This window comes from Dermacentor andersoni, chromosome 1, assembly GCF_023375885.2.
Source record: "Dermacentor andersoni chromosome 1, qqDerAnde1_hic_scaffold, whole genome shotgun sequence".
NCBI classification, from domain to species: domain Eukaryota; kingdom Metazoa; phylum Arthropoda; class Arachnida; order Ixodida; family Ixodidae; genus Dermacentor; species Dermacentor andersoni.
Window position 1 is genome coordinate 260,146,196 of NC_092814.1, and position 19,289 is coordinate 260,165,484.

Sequence of the window (19,289 nt, forward strand, 5' to 3'; positions counted from 1 at the left end):
GGATACATATGGTCGCGACGACTGATTGTTCCATAGATTATTGGTTATCTAGGACGAAGCCTGCAGTATTGAATGAAGCATTTTGTTCCAAAGGCCACGTGTACTTGAACAATGATGTCACTTAAATATGGTACTGTGATTGGCCAGTGATTACGGTGGAAGTGTTATAAGTATAAAGCTTGAGCGAGCAACCGCTCAGTTGGCCGCCGGCGTCGTCACCGGCATGCTTCGCCATTGAACTCGTAATTGTTTGCAGCTCAGCGTTCGGACGCACTTGGTCCGGTAGCAGTATGAAGTCTGTCGCGTGCGTTGTGCTGGCAGCAGTTGCTTTGTATCTGGGTGAGAGCCACTGTTTTATTCTCCAGTATACTGTACTATGTCTAGCATTCTGTTTTTGTTCTTGCGCAGTCTATTTCACCGTACTTTAACGCAGCTTCGGAGCTAAACACTTATTCCTAGAACGTGGAGGGATGTATTTTGGCTGATGCTTGTGTAATCGTATGTGTGCGAGCATCGGTGATGTTGAACTTCGCGAAGGAAATACATACTGGTGTAATTCGTGAACGGTTTCTCCTGCACGTTCCAGCACGACGTCCTTACTAGTTCGCGTGCCTCATTCGTTGTGCTCCTCCTAAGTGTCGTACTGTTACTGCAGTGGGCGACGCAGCCTGCGAGTGCCAGCAAGGCTGGTTTGACTGCGGCAACGACAGGTGTATCACCATGTTCTGGAGGTGTGATGGCCAGAACGACTGCGGTAACCACAAGGACGAGACCGGATGCAGTAAGCCGTGTTGCATTGCATCGGTTTTTTTATCTCGAACCATATCGCGCAACTTCGGCATGACTTTGTTCGTAAATGCTCACGCGTTCCCGAAGGGAAGCTGCTCGTTCCGGCGCCATGCCCTCCAGCTAAGAGCTTGCACTTTAGATCTTTCGTCTGAATTTTTCACCACAATTCTGGATGTCTCATTTTCTCGTCTCTTGCATGTATGCGCGGCCGTGTTCGGGCCATTGTTTCGGTCTCTTCATGTATTACCGCTCGTATGTTGAAGAAACTGCCGCGCTTCACTACCGCGATCTGCCTTTACCCTCTTCTCCGCCTTTCTTTCTGCATGCACAGAAACTGGTCTTTTCTGCTTTCGGCTGCTACGCAGTAAATTAGTCTCTGCCAATGCCGCGGTGGTTCCATACGCCTAACTTACTACTCGCTTTCACGTCGTATAGGTGACCACGCCCACCGATGTCCCTCGGACAAATTCGCCTGCCGCGACGGCAGCTATTGCGTCCCAGAAATATGGGTGTGCGACGGGGAAGCAGACTGCCACGACTCTTCCGATGAGCTGGACTGCCACTCGAACAACTGCACCGGCTACCGCTGTCATAATAACGAGTGCATCCCTAACCACTGGCACTGCGATGAAACGGAAGACTGTGCAGATGCTTCCGATGAATTGAACTGTCATGCTGCTACAAACTCCTCCCCCACCACGGTAGCGCCTCGTTGCGACGTCGACCAGGGTCGCTTCCCGTGCCTGGACGGACAGTGTCTTCTTCCTTCTAAGGTGTGCGACGGCCGGAAGGATTGTGGCGACGGCGCTGACGAAGGAGCGTTCTGCAGTGAGTAAAAACTTCGGCACACTGCTTACGTGTGGCAATACGAAATCATTAATAGCCCTTCCCCTGATAATTCTGCCCGTTCGTCCGCGCAAGCTCTCGTATGCGTTTTAACTCCGCCTCGGTAAGGCCAACTGAAATCGCGCCAAGCGTCTCAACGCGCTCGCCTGCCCTTGTGTTCATAATTCGAAGGCTCGCTCAGCGGCGTTCAATTGGGCATTAATGGCTTTCCACCCATACCAGTTTACCCAATATTCTATTGAACGGCCTTTGTTGTTCCACAAGAACTACGAGAAAAATGCATAGGCGAGCTAGACAGACATAACACGTGCGCTCGTGCTTGCCGCGTTTGTGGTTTCTCTAGCTCGTAATTTTCACGCAGATTTTCGAGATGAAACCACGCCAACTCGCCGCGCTAATCTGCTGCTTCAGATTACTTCGTTTACGGGAACCTGCCGGAGCCACGTCAAAGAAATTCTCTCATTGACCTGTTCTCATTTTCTGCCCTCGGCTATTTTTCACACGATTATTCGGTTCCTTCGCGGACTACGCCGCATTTTCATATCGTGGGGCCTGTAATGCCTTTCGCATTAAAACACTAAACCAAACTGGCAAGTACTACCCTTTTGGCCTTCTGCCGTGAAGAGTCTCGCAAGCCGTTGACTTTCTTTGACATGATGCTGTAGCCGTGGGCTTCCTCTGGCTCAAATCAAGTCGCTATCATCTCACTGTCTTCCTCATGCTTGTAACGGTGTTTGACATTCCTGCTACAAGTGACATTACCTTCATGGATTTTCTTTTGTACCTTCGCAGAGGTCAACGAGTGCAGCCAGAAAAAATGCAGCCAAGGGTGCTTCGTCGCCACCAACGGTTCTACGTGTTACTGCAACCCGGGTTTCCGCCTCATGGCAGACCACATCTCATGTGCCGGTACTTCTATCATTAGCGCTACGTACCTTTCGCTAGTTTCTTCGCTGCGCGGTGGCCTCGCAACTTTGCCGCGACGGCACTTCTCGCCATTCACGGCCGCGCGGAATGATCGGTGTGCACGAGCCTTGGTTCTTTCACGCCGTTATGGCGACTGCTGACAGAGGTTCGTTCCCTGGGAACGGTTCGTTCGTAACTGTTTACGCGCCACGTTTCGTGGACGACCGTCGCGGCTTAGGTTCGAGGTTCGCCCCCAGAGACTTCCACCGCACTACGTTGAACTTGCTTTCCTTGACTGTCTTTTATTTCCGCTAAAAGACCACCGTGCACTCGTGGACGTCCACTAGTTTCCGTATGTTGTGAATGCTTTTGAATAAGGGGTACTTTCTCGCACGACTCCTACATTCCCTGTTGGGATCATCGGTTACTGCTCCACCGTCAGCAATTATTGAATCTTTACCCACTGCTTCCAGATGTCGACGAATGCGCTGAAGAACCTTACGTCTGCAGTCACGGTTGCACGAACTCTCCTGGGTCTTATTCCTGTCACTGTCTCGAGGGCTACCAGCTCGCCGACAAAAGCTTCTGCAAGGCACGGGATCCTGAGCCGCTTCTCCTCTACTCAAACACAAAGGAGATTCGTGGCCTCTGGCTTCGATCCAACCGTTATTTTGAAATCCACCCGGCTGAGGCTCAGGCCGTCGGCGTGGAGTTTGACAGCGACCAGCGTCGTGTGTATTGGACCGATGTCTCTACACAGGAGTCGTCCGTTTATTCCTGCCGCCTTGATGGTTCGGGCTTAAAAACTCTCTTCAGTGCAGGTAAGTCTATTTACCATCTGTAGCACTCATGGTGATTAGCGCCCCGTGATACTCAGTCTCCTTCCTTGCTAGTTCACATACTCTAGTTTCAATCGCTTCATAGGCGCACCTAACGTTAAGGGTCCCGTAGCGCTTTGTATCCTTAGGCTTCGGAGTACGCAGCAGGTATGCGTTCTGCGTCTAAAAGCTAAGCTACCACCGTAGCTCGTACACAACGTGATCGTCGCAACAATTTTCCAATGTATACACTGCGTGCATAAATCCGTTTCCACTACAATTGCAACTTACCGCGGGCCATTCGCGCAGTACTCTTGTCTACAAATCAAACTGAGCAGTACTATACTTTCAGTCATGCTTAAAACAACCGACGTCATCCCTCGGAATGCCATTATCGTTTCCTATTATAACTAAAGGTCAAATCTGGCGCTACGATCGTTCAACCATCATGGGAATAATGGGAAGTACAGGCTACGGATTGGCATTCCATTGACTGACGAAACATCGTCTAAACATATTTTTTGCTGCTTTGGTTTCATTCTAATCGCAATACCTATAACCTGCAGTGGGACGGTGCAACGCAAAACACTGCGCTGGGCAAGCGGCTGGGACGATGTTTATGTCGCGGTGTGGTGTCGATGCCCTGACGAGAAAGCGACGGCATCGTACACGTTAAAACATGTTTTCAGTTTGCACCTTGGTTTTTAAAGTGCGTTGTGTTGGCGCTGTAGCGTTATGTACTTTATGAAACTTCTGAGTAGAAAAAAGGCCCTACTGATACAAGACAAACAGTTGTACTTCTAGTGCCTTGACAATCAAATTTTTTTGAGGGCTTCATTATGCATTGTTCGTTTGTGCTCATTCAAATGCGTGTTTTAGGACTTCGAGAGCACAAACTTGTGGTAAGAAAGGTTGCTGCTTCCTGGCTGTAGTCGAGTCTTACAATGGCCAAGTGCAAAGCCACACCGTAACGCTTTTCACGCATACTCATGCGCGACAAGCATCCCTGCTAGCAGTTCAGCAGATTCGCTTAAACGTACTTGAAGACGTTCAGCAACCGTTACAGCCGACGCAGTCTTTCGAAAGAGCGCGAGTTCGCAAATGCCTGTCGTCTGCGAGAAGTCTTACGTTCGCAGCGAGCCGGCGTCGTAGCAGACACTTGTAGCATTCCTCTCACGGTTGCAACACTTTGTCACATAAGTTTTCTTTCCATAAATTCACGATTATTTTCATATCAGTACGTGCACGGTTGTTATTGCTGATATAAAAGCTAATTGTTCTCTGGCGTAAAATTCTGAACAGGATTGCACGAGAATGCGCACCCTGGTGTGTCCTGGTTTACACCGTAGTCAACCATACTTCGATCTCCAAGTCGTACCAAGTTTATGTAACGTCGTGCATTGTATATGATGCTGTAGAAATTAGATGTTACTCGTTCATATTTGCATATACCTTCGTTTACTGCGCCGCAAGGAACCGCCGCGATTGCAGTAAGTCCGAAGCCTGACCTTCCCATGTAGGTTGCAGCGACGCTCCGGAGAACCCCCGTAAACACTAGCGCCACATTTCCCTCTGGGGTATTTCGCCACTCTATGGCCATTACTCAATGACGGCCTACTTCAGTTTCCTGCTGCGCAACTCTAAAACCGTCCTACTACATGCTTCCGAAGAGCCGTCGGTTTGTCTGCCGTCGTATCTGTTCATGCACAGCATTTGTCCCGCCATCCAGTATCCGCACGATGGCGTTTTCTAAGCACTCCTAACGCTGTTTGCGTTTTCGAATATGTGGAGATGCTTTTCTTTGCCCCAAAGCGTTGATTTTAACTCCGGTGGTGAAATTACCACACCAGCTTCATGTTCGTGTCGCAGCTCGAGACCGAACTCGATATATCGGATGGCGCATAGTTCTAGCATGTTTCTTAGGCGCGCTCATGTAGCAGTGCCGAGTCTACACTGAACTCTAAAGATCACACGCTTTGAGACTTATCTTGGCCCCAAACAATCGTCTTCTGCCTTGTCTGCGTTTCCTCTCTTAAACTCGGCGCTCGCTACTTTCCTGTCGAGAATCCTGTGTCAAGCTGATAACGCGCAAGCCGCTCGTGACTAGGAAGTACCGGGCTCGCAGCGTTAGAAAGGAAATGCGGGCAAGCCGGATAACTATTATTCCGGGACGAAATGCAACCCAAAGGTTGCAATCTTTTCGGAGCGGTGTTCGATTCGCCCACCACGCTTGCTAACATTACCGTCGCCTGCCTGTTTCACTTCAGTTCGAGTGCGGAACTTTGCCTCGTAAGCTTGCTTCTAACTGCCTTATTTTTACCTCATTGCGACGTTTCATAAGTGTCCTACCCGCCTGCGAATCCAGTTGCTAGCTCTTTGCTGCGTTTACCTGCTACTTACGTGAACTTCTATGCTACTCCTTGCTAATCTCGCCACCATACTGGTGTAAAATTCGGTTCTCTCGTCTTTAACTGCATCTACCTTTCCATTTCTTGCAGAAAAAACTCTACTGGAAGATCTTTCTTTGGACTGGGTTACGAATACCCTCTACATCACGGACTCTCTCGTCAAGCGCATCCTTGTATGCACTACAGATGGCCTATCTTGCAGCGCCCTCATTACGGACTCCATAGATTCCCCTCGTGCGATCATCGTAAACCCGGCGCAGAAGTATGCAATTTGTACCAAATTCTGCACATCAGTTTCTTTCTGTAAATCGCGTGGCTCGGCACAACCGCTTCACCTGTTTCCACGCCTCGCCCCTCTTTTTTTCTGTTAACCATGCAGGACCATGTACTGGACAGACTGGGGCGCGCAGCCGGCAGTCATGCATTCGAATATGGACGGCACCAACGTCGCGCAATTGGTATCGACCGATCTTGGTTGGCCTAACGGTCTTACATTGGATCACACCACCAACCGTCTCTACTGGTGCGACGCCAAGCTCTCCAGGCTGGAATATCTCGAACTCGCCACCCTGAGGCGAGCTGTCGTCATGGACGAAGATGTGTTCCACCCTTTTGCCCTTGCTATTTTCGAGGACACCGTTTACTGGAGCGACTGGGCATCCTACTCCCTCGACTCCAGCAACAAGCGCACCGGCAAGCACCACCATCGCGTTCTGCGTGAAAACGGCAACCACATCATGGGTGTTCACGTTTACCATCCAGTCCTACGCCTCCGAGGTACATACTTTCTTTTTCTATTTTCCTGCTTTACCCTAACCTTTCTCTTCCTTAGGCATCCATAATCCATGCTGGGCCAACCCCTGTGATCACATCTGCGTGCTCTCTGGGGACTCCTACACGTGCCTGTGCCGCATTGGATACAAGCTGTCGGCAGACAAGCGTTCTTGCACAGGTTTGCTGCTCGCTTCCCCGCCGCTATTTCTTGCGCCGACGTTGCCTTTCAAAAATCTAGCATTTAGCCTTTCCTGCTCTATTCGCAACTTGCAATCGTTGACGTCATTCTTTATCTGACAACGCGCAAACTTGCTGATCCCGCTGCCACACCTCGCGCACTCTGTTTCCGGACAAATCTTGACTTTCCTGTGCATCGGTGAACTTCGTTGGCTGGCGGACGCTCAGTGTGCACGACATTTCGTGTGCTGGCGAGCACCCACCTAGCAATGCACGAGAAGCACGTGCGTTTATTAGATGCACTGCATCTGTTTTTCTTGACTTGTAATTGTCTCGCATATTATCTGTTCGGTCCCATAGTCGTAGTGGCTAGAACACAAATCCACAATGTCTTTGTCTTGTGCTTTCTTACCCCTTTGGGGCGATTTTTTTTTCGCCATATGCGACTGCCCGGGGTCTATTTTTTATTGCATATTCCACTTCGAGTTATTTCGAAAAAATTTACCGTAATGTTTCTAGGGTGACCGTAAAGGGTGAAAAAATATTTTGCGTTCGTATATGTACTCTTCATTCATGAATAGCAGTCAAAAAAAGTTAAACTTAAAAGAATTCAAATTTTGATGCATTGTTACAGTTCACGGCTTTGACAATGCGCACGCGACAATATTTCGCAAGACTCAAATGTTCCTCCTCTTACACTAATATGTACAGTCGACCAAAAAGTGTACGGACAAAGAGATCTGACAAAGCTGAATATCTCCTCAGTCTCAAGACACGGCTTGTTCCCATTTCCAGCCTTTTGTGGCATATGTGGACAACATTGTGATGCCCAATTTTACTGGCTGCTTTTAAGGCTACTCGTATATTGAATTTTCTGAGATCCCGTGGTCCGTAAACTGCATAGGTGCCCGCACTCAAGAAAACTGTCGTTGTGTGCCCGTCAAAAGCACTACCTGTGACCAACTACCGCTAATCTTCAACTTCTCGACAGCCAGAGGCAATTAATTTTCGCGAGTGAAAAAAAGCAACGGAAACGCATGCACGGCGGCATCGTTCCTGTGCGCACCCCCGTGAGCACTAAACGAGTGAGAAACAAGCGGTTGCCCTTTGAGCGATTATTAACGAGACTGCCATCAGTTGCAAGCGCATGCCGAAACCGCCGCGGAACAAAGCCCAAACAGCCACCCACCCGTACGCCAATGCGCGAATGGTACTGGCGGGAGCGAACTAGCGCTACAACACATCGTGCAACGCAGACAGAGGGAGGCGCGCGAGAAGTCCCACATGACAGAAAAAAAGTTGGGAAATTGGCGCGCTTTTCAAACGCACAGACGGCGCCGTACATATACGGCGTCGGCCATTTCGGACTTCGTTCGCGGCGCCGTATATTTCAGTCGTTGACCCTCACAGGGTTGCGGCCCTTTTCTATCGGTCTAGATTATGTCTGGCCTCAATAACCGCAACTTAGACAATCTAGGCGTCAATCATTGGCGTGCTTGAGAGCTATTGGGCTTCGTAACCTCACCCGCGCCGCCCTTGCATCATTCGCATGACTGATGCCACACTCCTGACGTGATTCTTGCTCTCGCGTTAAATTGCACGCATCTCTTTTCAGTTACCAAGGACTTCCGTTTCGTCGTCGTAGCGGAAGAGGACTTGCTCTACAAAATTGATCTCGACCGGGTCGGCCCTCCTCTCCCTGTAGCGTTGCCGTTTTCCAACTTGGGAATGATCAGTGCCTTGGCGTTTGACTGGTCCAACCAAACGCTCCACTACAGTGACAATAGCCACGAAATCCTGTCTGCGATCAACGTCAACACTTTCAATCAATGGTAGGCGTTCACCTATGCTTCTTGCATGGAGGGTACATGGTATCGATGGACTTCAGAGGCTCGTTGCCTACTGCACGATGTTTCGGCATTGAATCTTTGTTTCCGTTCATCAGCAGTTCTCGCCATCCACTGCAACAGCATCTACTTCCGCTTCATTCCTTTCATTTGCAGGACCGTCCATGATCACATTGGCTCCGTCTTCGGCATGGATTTCGACGTGGCTCATCAACTTCTCTACTGGGTGGACGCTGACAAATACACGCTCGAAGTGTGCCGTGCTAATGGTTCCGGTCATGCCATCATCCGGGACGACCTCCGCCGACCAGTTGGTGTTGCTCTTTACCCTTTCGCTGGGTAAGCCTTTTGACTCTTTAGTTTCTCACGTAGACATAACGCAATCCACCTATACAATAGCTTGCTTGTACCCATGCAACCGCCGTGGTTGCTTAGTGGCTTTTGTATTGCGCTGCTAGGTGCGATGTCACGGGATTACATCCCGGCAACGGCGGCCACATTTAGATGGGGGGCAAAATATGAAATCATCCGTTTCCTTCCCTGTAGCTGCACTTTAAGGTACCCCAGGTGGTCGCCATTAATCCCACGTGCCTTATCATCGGAGGGTGGCATTGGCAAGTCAAATCCCTTAATTTAACCTAATTCCTTATACCCAAGGCTGTAATAAGCAAAGGGATACACCGCCACAAGCTTGGTGCTGGTGCTGCTGCGTCTCACCAGCACATCGCGCTCCAGGACTACACAATTCTGCACATTCACTTGTTTCTTTACAGCATACTTTTCGTGCTGAGCGCCGGTGATGCACCGACCATCACCTCGTACACAATGGATGGCCAAAGCCCCCGGATTCTTCCCTTAGCCACTCTACTGCTTCCAGTCTCCCTCAGCGTCGATCTTGTAGCTCGGAAGCTCGTCTGGGCTGACGCCACTCGTGGAACCATCGAATCCTTAGACCTTCGCAACTTGTTCTCCGCGTAAGCATTTTGAACAACTTCTTGCAGCACGTTTACGCGAACTCTCGCAGCCTGAAGTGTGGCTGACACGTCGGTTCTATAACCTATTCTTTTCGCCGGCATTCCTTCAGTCCCCCTCTCGTTACTCCTTCAAGCCGAGGTAAGCTATTGGAGCTTCACAAGCTCCAGCTAGTACGTCACAGCTATCTATGCACTTCCATTACTCAATACGACCACCGTTCCATTGTCTTAATAGATGCGTTGTAATGGTGCATGTCATACCTCGCTCTTTTTACAGTGCATGACCGCCACTTCCCGCATTTACCCATTTCTCCGTAATTGCCCGCTTGGAGCACCTCCCGTCACTAACGCATGCCTTTCTGCATTCTTCTCATTTCTTTTCCTTTCAGGACCCCGTTCATCGTTCAACAGGTGAAAGCGCACGTCTCTTCTGTGTCTGCCGCGCATAATGAAATCCACTGGATATCCCGTGACCACTCCTCCCTCGAGTACATCGATCTGTCTGTCGAGCCCAACCTTCGTCGTCACGTTCCACTACCTTCTAAACGGAACGGCACCTATTCGAGGCGGGTGATCATCGCATCTCAAGTTCCACCGTTCGGCAAGTATTCAGACTTTGCACCCTCTTCACCCGCCTATTTGCTGCACTAGCACACTTCACAAACTGCTCGTCATGTCCTCGGACTAGCATTCCTTGCCCCCCCCCCCCCCCCCCCCCCCCGCTTTTCCTGCGTGCCTTCCGGATCTCCGGTCCCTTCATGCCAACTGAAGGTCGTTACCGTCCCTTTTCTCGTCTTGCAGCACCCGGTCCGTGTGGCCAAAATAATGGCGGTTGCTCCCACACCTGCCTACCTGTTCGCACTGCAGACCGTTCTTGCTTCTGTCCACCTGGAATGGCCCTCAACACTGACACCACCACCTGTCGAGGTACTTTTGAATTTCTTGCACGTTGGCGGGCTAGTTAATTCAGATTCCATGATGGGATCTCGGCGCGATTGAATGAGGACGTCGAAAGCAACGGATAGCTCTCGCTGTTTTCAACTGTGGATTTTATTTTCCACGGATCGATGGATACCGAACGACGAAACAAACCAAAGAATTCGGGTGTGCATGTTGGTCACCCGTACACTTACCTAAGCCATCAACATAAACTGCAATAGTTACGACGCTAAACCGAGGACTCGCGTGTCTTTCTCCGATAGCGACACTGATGGCTTGCTCACGTCATACCAGTTCAGTCTCTCCTTTTCTCGCCTGTTTCAGTTGAAAATGGCACCTGCCGTCCACACGAGCTCCCATGCGCTGGCCGTTGCATCGCCGCCACCTACTGGTGCGACGGTCACAAGGACTGCTCAGACAATGCGGACGAAGCATCTTGTGGTATTGCTTTAGATATTCTTAGGTCCTTCCCATTAGGCTACCATACTCCTTCACGCAGGCCCAGCCAAGTGTCCCTCCACTGACTTCACCTGCTCCAACGGCCGCTGCATTGAAAAGGAATGGCACTGTGATGGCTACAACGACTGTGGCGATCTCTCCGACGAAAAGAACTGCAGTGAGAATTGCTTTTTTTTTCTTCCGAGAAGCCTTAGTGCCTCTGTTTAATCAAGTACTATCGTATACGGAAGTCGTATGCGTGGCTTCCTCCAGCGCCACTGGTCACGCAGAATGTGACCAGTGGCACCACCCAATAAATGGCGCTAATCTTCAATAATGCAGCGCACGTCGCATTTCTCACGTCAACGTGTTCGTACATCTTGCAAAGCAGGCTTCTTTTCGTAGCCCGGCAGACCTGCGCTACCCACCAGTACACCTGCCGCAGCGGAGTCTGTGTCCCTCTCTACTGGCGCTGTGATGGCTCTGAAGACTGTCCCGATGGTGACGACGAGCTGAACTGCAGCGGTGTACGCTGTCCGAGCGGTCACGACCGCTGCGCCAATGGCCAGTGCATTCCGCATGACTGGACTTGCGATGGCCATGCAGACTGCGCCGATTCCTCGGATGAAAAAAACTGCAGTAAGTGAATCTAATTGTGGTTGCATGGTTACTTGTCGCACCTACGGGCATGCGTGCTCCGCGTGCGTGCGTGCTCACCACGTCGTTCCTTCCCTTTCGTCTTTCTATCCCTTGATCCCGTCCTCGACGTAAGTTTCTGGTCACCATCCCTGCCTTTGGTTTTCCTCCATTCTGTCGCATCATTGGCACAACACGCAACAGCGTGGAGCACAGATGAAACTAGGCATGTTTACCGGTAGCTCAACTTACCGGTCTCAAATCGCGATGTTCTGGTAACGCATCGACTACCCATTTCTTTCACTTCCCAATGCATATTGCAGTCCCTAAACAAAAGCCGATCCACACTGAGCATTACGGCGGTGACGATATGATTAAAGAATCTTGTCACTTTCGAGGTCTGCCTTTAACTCTGCCAAAAGTTTACCTTGTCGCACGTCCAAGTACTGCAAACCTATGTAGTCCTAAATCATATGCCAGTCACCAGCAGCAGGTATTGTAAATTGCATGACTTCAGTAAACCATTCCTTCATTTGTGCATGTCCAACGCGTGCCCTGAATTCTCGTTTGCTACTCCGAACATTCCGTTTGAGCGTTTCCGCTTCTTGACAAAAGTCTCATTTTCCAGGCCATTCTTTCGAACATCGGCATGTTTTGCTTCCAACCGGTTCTACACAACTCGTCAATGACCCGCCTTCTACAAGTTCGTCAATCTTGTCCACCTCACTTTTCAGATAAAACTACCATTACCGCCACCATTCGAAAGTCTCCTTCAATACCTCAGTGGTCGCATCTATTTCCTAGAACAATTTCCATGACGATAAAGTTCGTTTCGGTCACGCGTTCCTAAAGCTATTCTTCCACACCGGATTCCTACCTCCTCGCCCATGCTTCGCTCACTACTTTCATCACCTTTTCCAACATTGCTGCATCACTTTCCCTGCATCCGCAGCCGAAGCCCTCACCTGCTTGGTGGACGATTTCCGCTGCACCAACGGCCAGTGCCTGGACAAGAGGCTTCGCTGCGATCGCGACAACGACTGTGAAGACTCCTCAGACGAAGTTGGCTGTGGTGAGCCTGCCCGCTCTTTCGTTGTAATGTTCGGGACCCAATATCCATCCATGAACTTTAATCAAACGGCGATGTCTCGTTGCCGTTCAAGGTCATCCATTACGCAGTTACTAGCATGGCGACGCTGCTTTCTTCGTGGATCATTTCACCTGAGTCCTTAATGCTTCACCCATTTGCTCTACCCATCTCAGATTATGCAAAGGTCAACCGATCGCAGTGTTCCACGGGCATGGTCGACTGTGGTGATGGCCATTGCATCTACGCCCACGACATGTGTGACGGCTACGTCGACTGCCACAACGGCAGGGACGAGCGCAACTGCTGTAAGCTTTTCCTTATGCCCCCGTTAGTTTCTCATCAACATAGCAGCGTCAACTCGAGCACGCGACATCGTAAGCAAGGTTGAGGTTACTGTAAACTTGTAGAGCTTCATCGCGTGGGCGCACGCGAGGCGCTTCGTCCACTCGAGTCCTAGCGAAACTTGCATTTCCCGCTCCCTCTGCGTGGCCTTGCATACCTTCATGCACACCTTGCAGACTTCTCGGTATTGCATTTTCACAGCTGCGCCTATATGCCAATCAGCGGAGTTCTTCTGCACTGGAACGAAGCGCTGCATTCTGCAAAGCTGGCTCTGCGATGGTGACGACGACTGCGGCGACGGCATGGATGAACTCCTTCCTCGATGTCACCCCACCACGCAAGTTGCCGCAACAAGTGAGTGCTATTCTCGCACCTCCTTTGCAATGCGAAATACTGCAAAGGTGGCGTTGTCTTTTGCTTGCCGTATTATCACTACCACTTTCTCAAATGAGCCTGCTACCATAGTTAGGCGTTCCATTCCTATGTAGTCTTTAACTCCTGTTGCATTTTCTACAGCTGTGGCTGCTTGCTGGGGCAACGAATTCCAGTGCGGTTCCCACGAATGCATCGCCTGGACCCGTGTCTGCGACGGACGCACAGATTGCGCCGATTTCTCGGATGAAGGCAGCCATTGCGGTACAGTTCCATTACTTCTCTCAACAGCTTTCACTTTACTCATCTGGAAAACTGCCAGCTCCAGGCTCTGACACATGCCCCATTCCGCTGCGCAAGTCCCTTAATCGTCGTTCATGTGCATTAAGCCGGAGGCCGGCGATTCGTGACGGCATGGCGCGCTCATTTCTGTAGCACCTACTGCTTTACGACTCGCTCTTCAGGCTGCAGTCGAGTAGACTTGCGCTTCCTGGCCAATTTTGGCTTTCTGTGTGCGCTGCTCTTCAAGTCGCCACTGCGTTAACATGCAACGCCTGTGTGCTGTGTTAATACTTGCAGTCAAGCATTGCGGCACCGCTAATGGAGGCTGCGCTCACATCTGCCGGGAATCTCCAATTGGTCCGATTTGTTCCTGTCAACCCGGTTACCGCCTGAACTCGGACCACAAATCGTGCGATGGTAGGTTAAGCGCTCTTTTTGTCCCAACGCGGCACTAACCTAATCCTCTTGGGAAACTCCTCCAGACGTCGACGAATGTGCAACTCCCGGCCATTGCAGCCACTTCTGTCAGAACTCTAAGGGCAGCTTCAAGTGCACATGCGCGGATGGTTACGCCCTTGGTGTCGACCGCCGGTACTGCAAGGTTCAATGTACGTAATGCCTGTTGCCACCGATTTTTATTCCTAATTGGCACTGCGCTTTCAGATGGCGAAGCGTTCCTGCTCTACATGCTTCCTAACCAGATCCGGAGCTTTTCAATGCACGGTCATGCCCAGCATTTACTTGCTGAAGATTCTCTTTCCGATATGCATGGCATGGACTACCGCGTCGCTGACAAGTCCATCTTCTGGACGGAAATGGACGAGGTACCTATACTTCGCATGCATTACCTGTTGGACACGTGCTTTACATTCGCGACTGCTGCCTTCTGATGGCAGCCTTATCACTCGCGCACTTCATCCCGTAACTGACATGACGATTCTCCGGTACCATATGATCCCGGATAGCTGCTGCTAACCCAGTACGTGCGTAACTCTGGCAGGGAATCTGCATGTATTTGATGTCGCGAAAGCTTAAATTCAACATTGTATTGGCATTCTTTCATTCCGTTTTCTGTTGCCAAAAATAAACTGCCACCTTTGAGCCGTTTCTCCGGCGCTTAGAGCACACCTGTAAGCGGCACGAGTCGACTATTGATACTTGGATGACGGAACCTCCTTTCAGTGCCTTAAGTACACTTCGTTATCAAAGTACAAGCAGACGCTTCAATGACCCCCTTTCCTAGCCACCCTGCACACCTTCGAGTCGCCATCGCAGTGGAGGGCGACGGGGGCACTGTTGCCGTTTTCACGGCAACAGAATTGCACAAGTGGCTGTAGCCTTACCAGATGTTGCTAATACTGCAAGTGCTACTGTGCTGTGCGGCGACGGTATACAACACTGCCCAGCTGTGCTTGTGTGTCTATGCCCCTTTCTTTCATCTCTCCTTTACCCCCTCTCCCCCCAGCTTATGCTAGCAAACTGGATCTTCCCCTCTGGTTAACCTGCCTGCCTTTCCTCTTTCCTGGCTGTCTTTTCGAGTATATACCAGCAGGGCATATAGTTCAAGCATGTTTACTGCGCCTCGTCACCTTGCATGCTCAGCTCATCCCTTCGCCGAATACTTTGACTTCTCGTAGTGCTCAGTTTGCCTGTCGCATAACTTTTACTACTTCTGTTCGCCTAAACTGGTGCTTCACCACTTCTCAGGGTATCATCAACGTTATGACCGTCGGTAACGGCAAGCAGTTTACACTTCTCGAAGACATCCACAAGCCCCACCATATTGCGGTCGACTGGGTCGCCGGCAACATTTACTTCACCGACGGCTGGGTTCACATCCAAGCGTGCGAGCCTACATTCCAACACTGCACCGACGTCGTAGACACGACGTACTCGCACCTTAACACGTTTGCACTTTCTGCTAACGATGGGTTAGTAAGTCTTCCTGGTCACTATTTCCTTGCTTATGCTGTACTATTTCCTACTGGACTTTACCCACATTTCAAAGTGATGTTGCGTGTCCAACAGCTCGGAGATGGTATACTTCTACCCTCTGAATTATTTCAGGTTGATGTTCTGGGCTGTATGGCATGAAGTTGTCAACAAGAACCACGGCCTCATTGAGCGCTCAAACATGGACGGCACTACCAGAGTTGTCTTGCTCACGGATAAGATTTTGTGGCCTTGCTCCATTACCGTTGACGCCGTTCATAAGCGCATCTATTGGTCTGACGCGAACAAGAATGTCATTGAAAGTGCAACATACGATGGCAAACAGCGGTGAGGCGGCAGTTCTGTAACCCTTTCTAATCACCCGTAACTTGCACCTGCTGCCGTTTGCATTTAAGCAGCAGTGGCTATAGTGAACAGCCCACACTAACTTGTTGCCTGCAGCGCGGCCATGTCCCATAATTCTTCGCGTCGTTCAAACGTGGCTTTCCGCTTACTTCCTCAATGGTCTATTACAGAAAATTGGTCCGAGGTGCTGGCCTGTCAAGCCCTTTCAGCATCGCTCTATTCGAAGACTGGCTGTACTGGTCTGACTGGGGCTCCGACTCCCTGATGGCCTGCAACAAATACACCGGCACAAACATTGGCCTTGTACATCACGGCACAGCCAAAGCCACGGTTCTCAAAGTTCTTCATGCTGTTCACCAACCAAGTGGTACAACTTTGCCTTATTCCTATTAGCCACTAGCCTGCAACAAGAATCTAACCAGCATGCTCTTATTGCGTTGTACACTTTTACAACCCCGCATTTTCGTTTCCTATTGCTATATTTACCCAGGTGTAAACCGCTGCGCCCGCAACCAGTGCGCACACGTCTGCTTGCTGAACCCTAGTGCGTACACGTGTGCTTGCTCTCATGGCTACTCTCTGGCACACGACGCTCACACCTGTGTAGAATCCGGTAAGATTTCGCTTGGCTTAAAAAAAATCTTCACTTCCTAGGATTCGTTGCTACGCATTCGCCTCTCCGACCCGAATTTACCCACCTGCGTTGTTAGCCTACGCTGCTGCAGCATATTTACGAATACGTTCACACCTTCTGCCGAGCAAATGGGTGTCGCCACACGAGTTTTCCCCTGTCCTCACCCAGATGACCACTACAATTTGACCAGCTCCGACGTCCTTGGTCAGTTCTGCAATCCTGTGTGTCTGAACGGTGGCCGCTGCATCTCCGCCAACGGTTCTTACTTCTGCAAGTAAGTTACTGGATCATGCGTAACGCGACCTCTTCGAGTAAACTTCACATGAAGACTGAGCCATTCGATTACATGCACCCCACGTTTGCTCCAGCATCCATGCCCGTACTAAGTTTCCCTTGTGTCTGCAGCTAGTCTATGAAACTCGGGACTCATCTCAATTTCGCCGCATATTTGCGCAATATCCGAATAGCAAACCTTCTCGCAGGTGTCTCAACGGTTTCAATGGACTTTCCTGCGAGGATACCATGGTTATTTCACCGCTGCCTCAGCAGTCAGGCTCGCACTCTACAGCGCTTGCCTCCATCCTAGTCAGCATCCTGTGTGTGGCCTTGCTTGTCCTTGGCTACGTACTCTACCGGAGAAACAGGCAAGTCTGACAGCATGTTTGTCGTACCAATCATTGCTCGCCTTCCGAGTGCGAATTTCGGCTTGGCGCAGTTATGACCTCGTTTACCGTCGATCTATATCCTGTTTCAACTTCCTCAACATAGCACTGGATGCCGCTAAATTGAGCAATCTTCACTTACAAAGTGGCTTCCATCATTAAGTAAGACATTGTTCTGGTCTTTCGTTATTGGTCTGTCGGCCATAGTTTCACATCTCGTTAAGTCTTGCTTTCGTTTCTGAAGATGTTGTCATTGTGCCTTCTCCCACATGGTCGATGCTTTCGTACGCGTTAGTGAACCTCAACAACCCAGAATCCTTAATTCTCTGCTCTTATGTCCTTTCTTAGGGAGAAGCTTGCGGCCTTGGATTTCTCAATCAGCTTCAAGAAACCTACCTTCAGGAAGCGGCAGGGCTTGCTAGAGGATGAGCACCCTGTTGCCGCCGATGAGGATTACCACGCCATGACCCCTGCCCCTGGTTTCGTCAATCCTGCGTTCTCCAATCGTAAAGTATGCACTTCGCAGCTTCTCCATATTACTTGCTTTTAGCCTGCACTCCTGTATCATCCTTACATCTCAACTCAAGGTGTCTTCGGCGATGCTAAACTTGATACTTCACCATTCCTCAGCATATTTGAACGAAGACGCGCATCCGCCGCTTTTCTCATCCTTCCAGTGTTTTCTCGAACCGATTACATTGGGGCTACTCCCAGTGAGCCAAATTGCACGGTTTTACTTGGCACCTTGCCTGCTTCAACACTTCTCTAGATGTTGTGCCCATGCACTAACTTGCCCCTTTTCTTTCAGTCGCAGCTTCTCGCCGATGATGGCCAGTTCAAGCGGTGGTCTTCCAGCGAATCTCTCCAGTCTTCGTCTTCAAAAGACAAATCCACGTGCTCCCTTGCCACAGACTCTGCTGCGAAGAACGAAGTTTTCTTCTTCCGGAAGCACTAGCGGTCGCAGGCCGAACGTCACCCGTTTGTATATTGTGTAATGAGTGCCATTTAATTTATACATGCTCTGTATACTTACAGATAGCTTTTAAGATGTTGCTGTTCAAAATGGCTTTTATCTAACAAATAAAAAGCAGTCTATTTTTACACCCAGCTTCCTTTGTCTTTCTCCCATTGGTCGCAATCTTGTTCTGCCTGTGGGATAGATATTCTCAACGGGTGGCTATGCGGCAGATCAACTACCTGTTTCCGCTGCGCAATTCGGCGGATGCGTGTAGTCGTACGCTGCATGGTAGGCGGAAGGTGTATTAGGCCATCTTTCCATACGCCAAGCTTCGGCTAGCTTTGACGTAGTTCTCATATGAACTATACTGCTACGACGTGCAGTAGTCTCGCCAGTTCCTTGTCTAACAAGCTCGCTCCCTTTCCGTAGATCGAGAGACCCTGTTGCCTTTTTCAACAAACGTGCCTGTAGTTGTTCCTCGCATCTTAAGCTAGGTATCGTACTCTCGCGGCGCGTAGGCTCTCTAACGCAGTGCGAGCAGAATGTTCGTAAATTTTCTTCTGGGGTCCTTACGCAAATCTATCTCGCTAAAATTCTTGTCATTGGCCGCAGGTATGTAGCTCATGGGGTCATTGTTAGTGGAAATCTTTTTCGAGCGAGCGCTTATATCGATGTTTCACTGACTCGAAGTGCGTCTGGTGGCTCTGTCCTGCCGTTCTGTGCCAGGTACAGAAGGAAACGCAATGTTGCAGAGGCAGTTCGCTTTTGCCTTCATTTTCTGTTCGCAGGTTTAGTCTTATCTTCCCATAAATATATTCCTGTAAATGTACTTTTTTTCTTCAACATCGCTGAAGTTTCTTGTTTCCCAGTGTCACTTGGCAGCAATATAAGGTGCGCGATGTTCGTCAGTGACTATAGGCGAACCACCACACAGCGTCACCGTACGAGGAGCGGCAAGCGACAGTTAAATTTCAGTGGTATAGGGGAGCAGGATCGCCTTGAAAGGACGAGGAAGGTTTTGATTTGCAACAAAAGGAATTTGCACCACAATGTGATCCTCGTGAATCACTCTATGGATCCTGTAGAAATCGCGCAGGCG

At 50.1% G+C, this 19,289-nt stretch overlaps 1 protein-coding gene across 1 annotated transcript; it reads left to right on the forward strand.

The window, feature by feature from the left end:
• The first annotated feature begins 210 nt into the window (after nt 1-210).
• LOC126548438 (vitellogenin receptor Yl-like) lies at nt 211-18,335 on the forward strand. The gene is made up of 31 exons (XM_050196586.2): nt 211-339; nt 656-781; nt 1,225-1,617; nt 2,428-2,544; nt 3,015-3,362; nt 5,858-6,029; nt 6,147-6,544; nt 6,600-6,719; nt 8,334-8,550; nt 8,722-8,904; nt 9,339-9,539; nt 9,929-10,140; nt 10,341-10,466; nt 10,803-10,919; nt 10,978-11,094; nt 11,322-11,555; nt 12,505-12,624; nt 12,816-12,947; nt 13,186-13,338; nt 13,501-13,620; nt 13,936-14,055; nt 14,121-14,246; nt 14,302-14,462; nt 15,346-15,569; nt 15,706-15,918; nt 16,107-16,303; nt 16,427-16,549; nt 16,739-16,844; nt 17,053-17,218; nt 17,585-17,743; nt 18,041-18,335. The coding sequence occupies exons 1-31, from the start codon at nt 291-293 to the stop codon at nt 18,185-18,187; spliced, it is 5,397 nt and encodes a 1,798-aa protein (XP_050052543.1). The 5' UTR covers nt 211-290; the 3' UTR covers nt 18,188-18,335.
• The last annotated feature ends 954 nt before the right edge of the window (nt 18,336-19,289 follow it).

Bases quoted from the DNA above. Each gene is read 5' to 3' on its own strand.
- LOC126548438 (XM_050196586.2), top strand. From the start codon at position 291: ATGAAGTCTGTCGCGTGCGTTGTGCTGGCAGCAGTTGCTTTGTATCTG. The intron at 8,551-8,721 runs GTAGGCGTTCAC...TTTCATTTGCAG, and splicing joins GTCAACACTTTCAATCAATG to GACCGTCCATGATCACATTG. The intron at 9,540-9,928 runs GTAAGCATTTTG...TTTTCCTTTCAG, and splicing joins CTTCGCAACTTGTTCTCCGC to GACCCCGTTCATCGTTCAAC.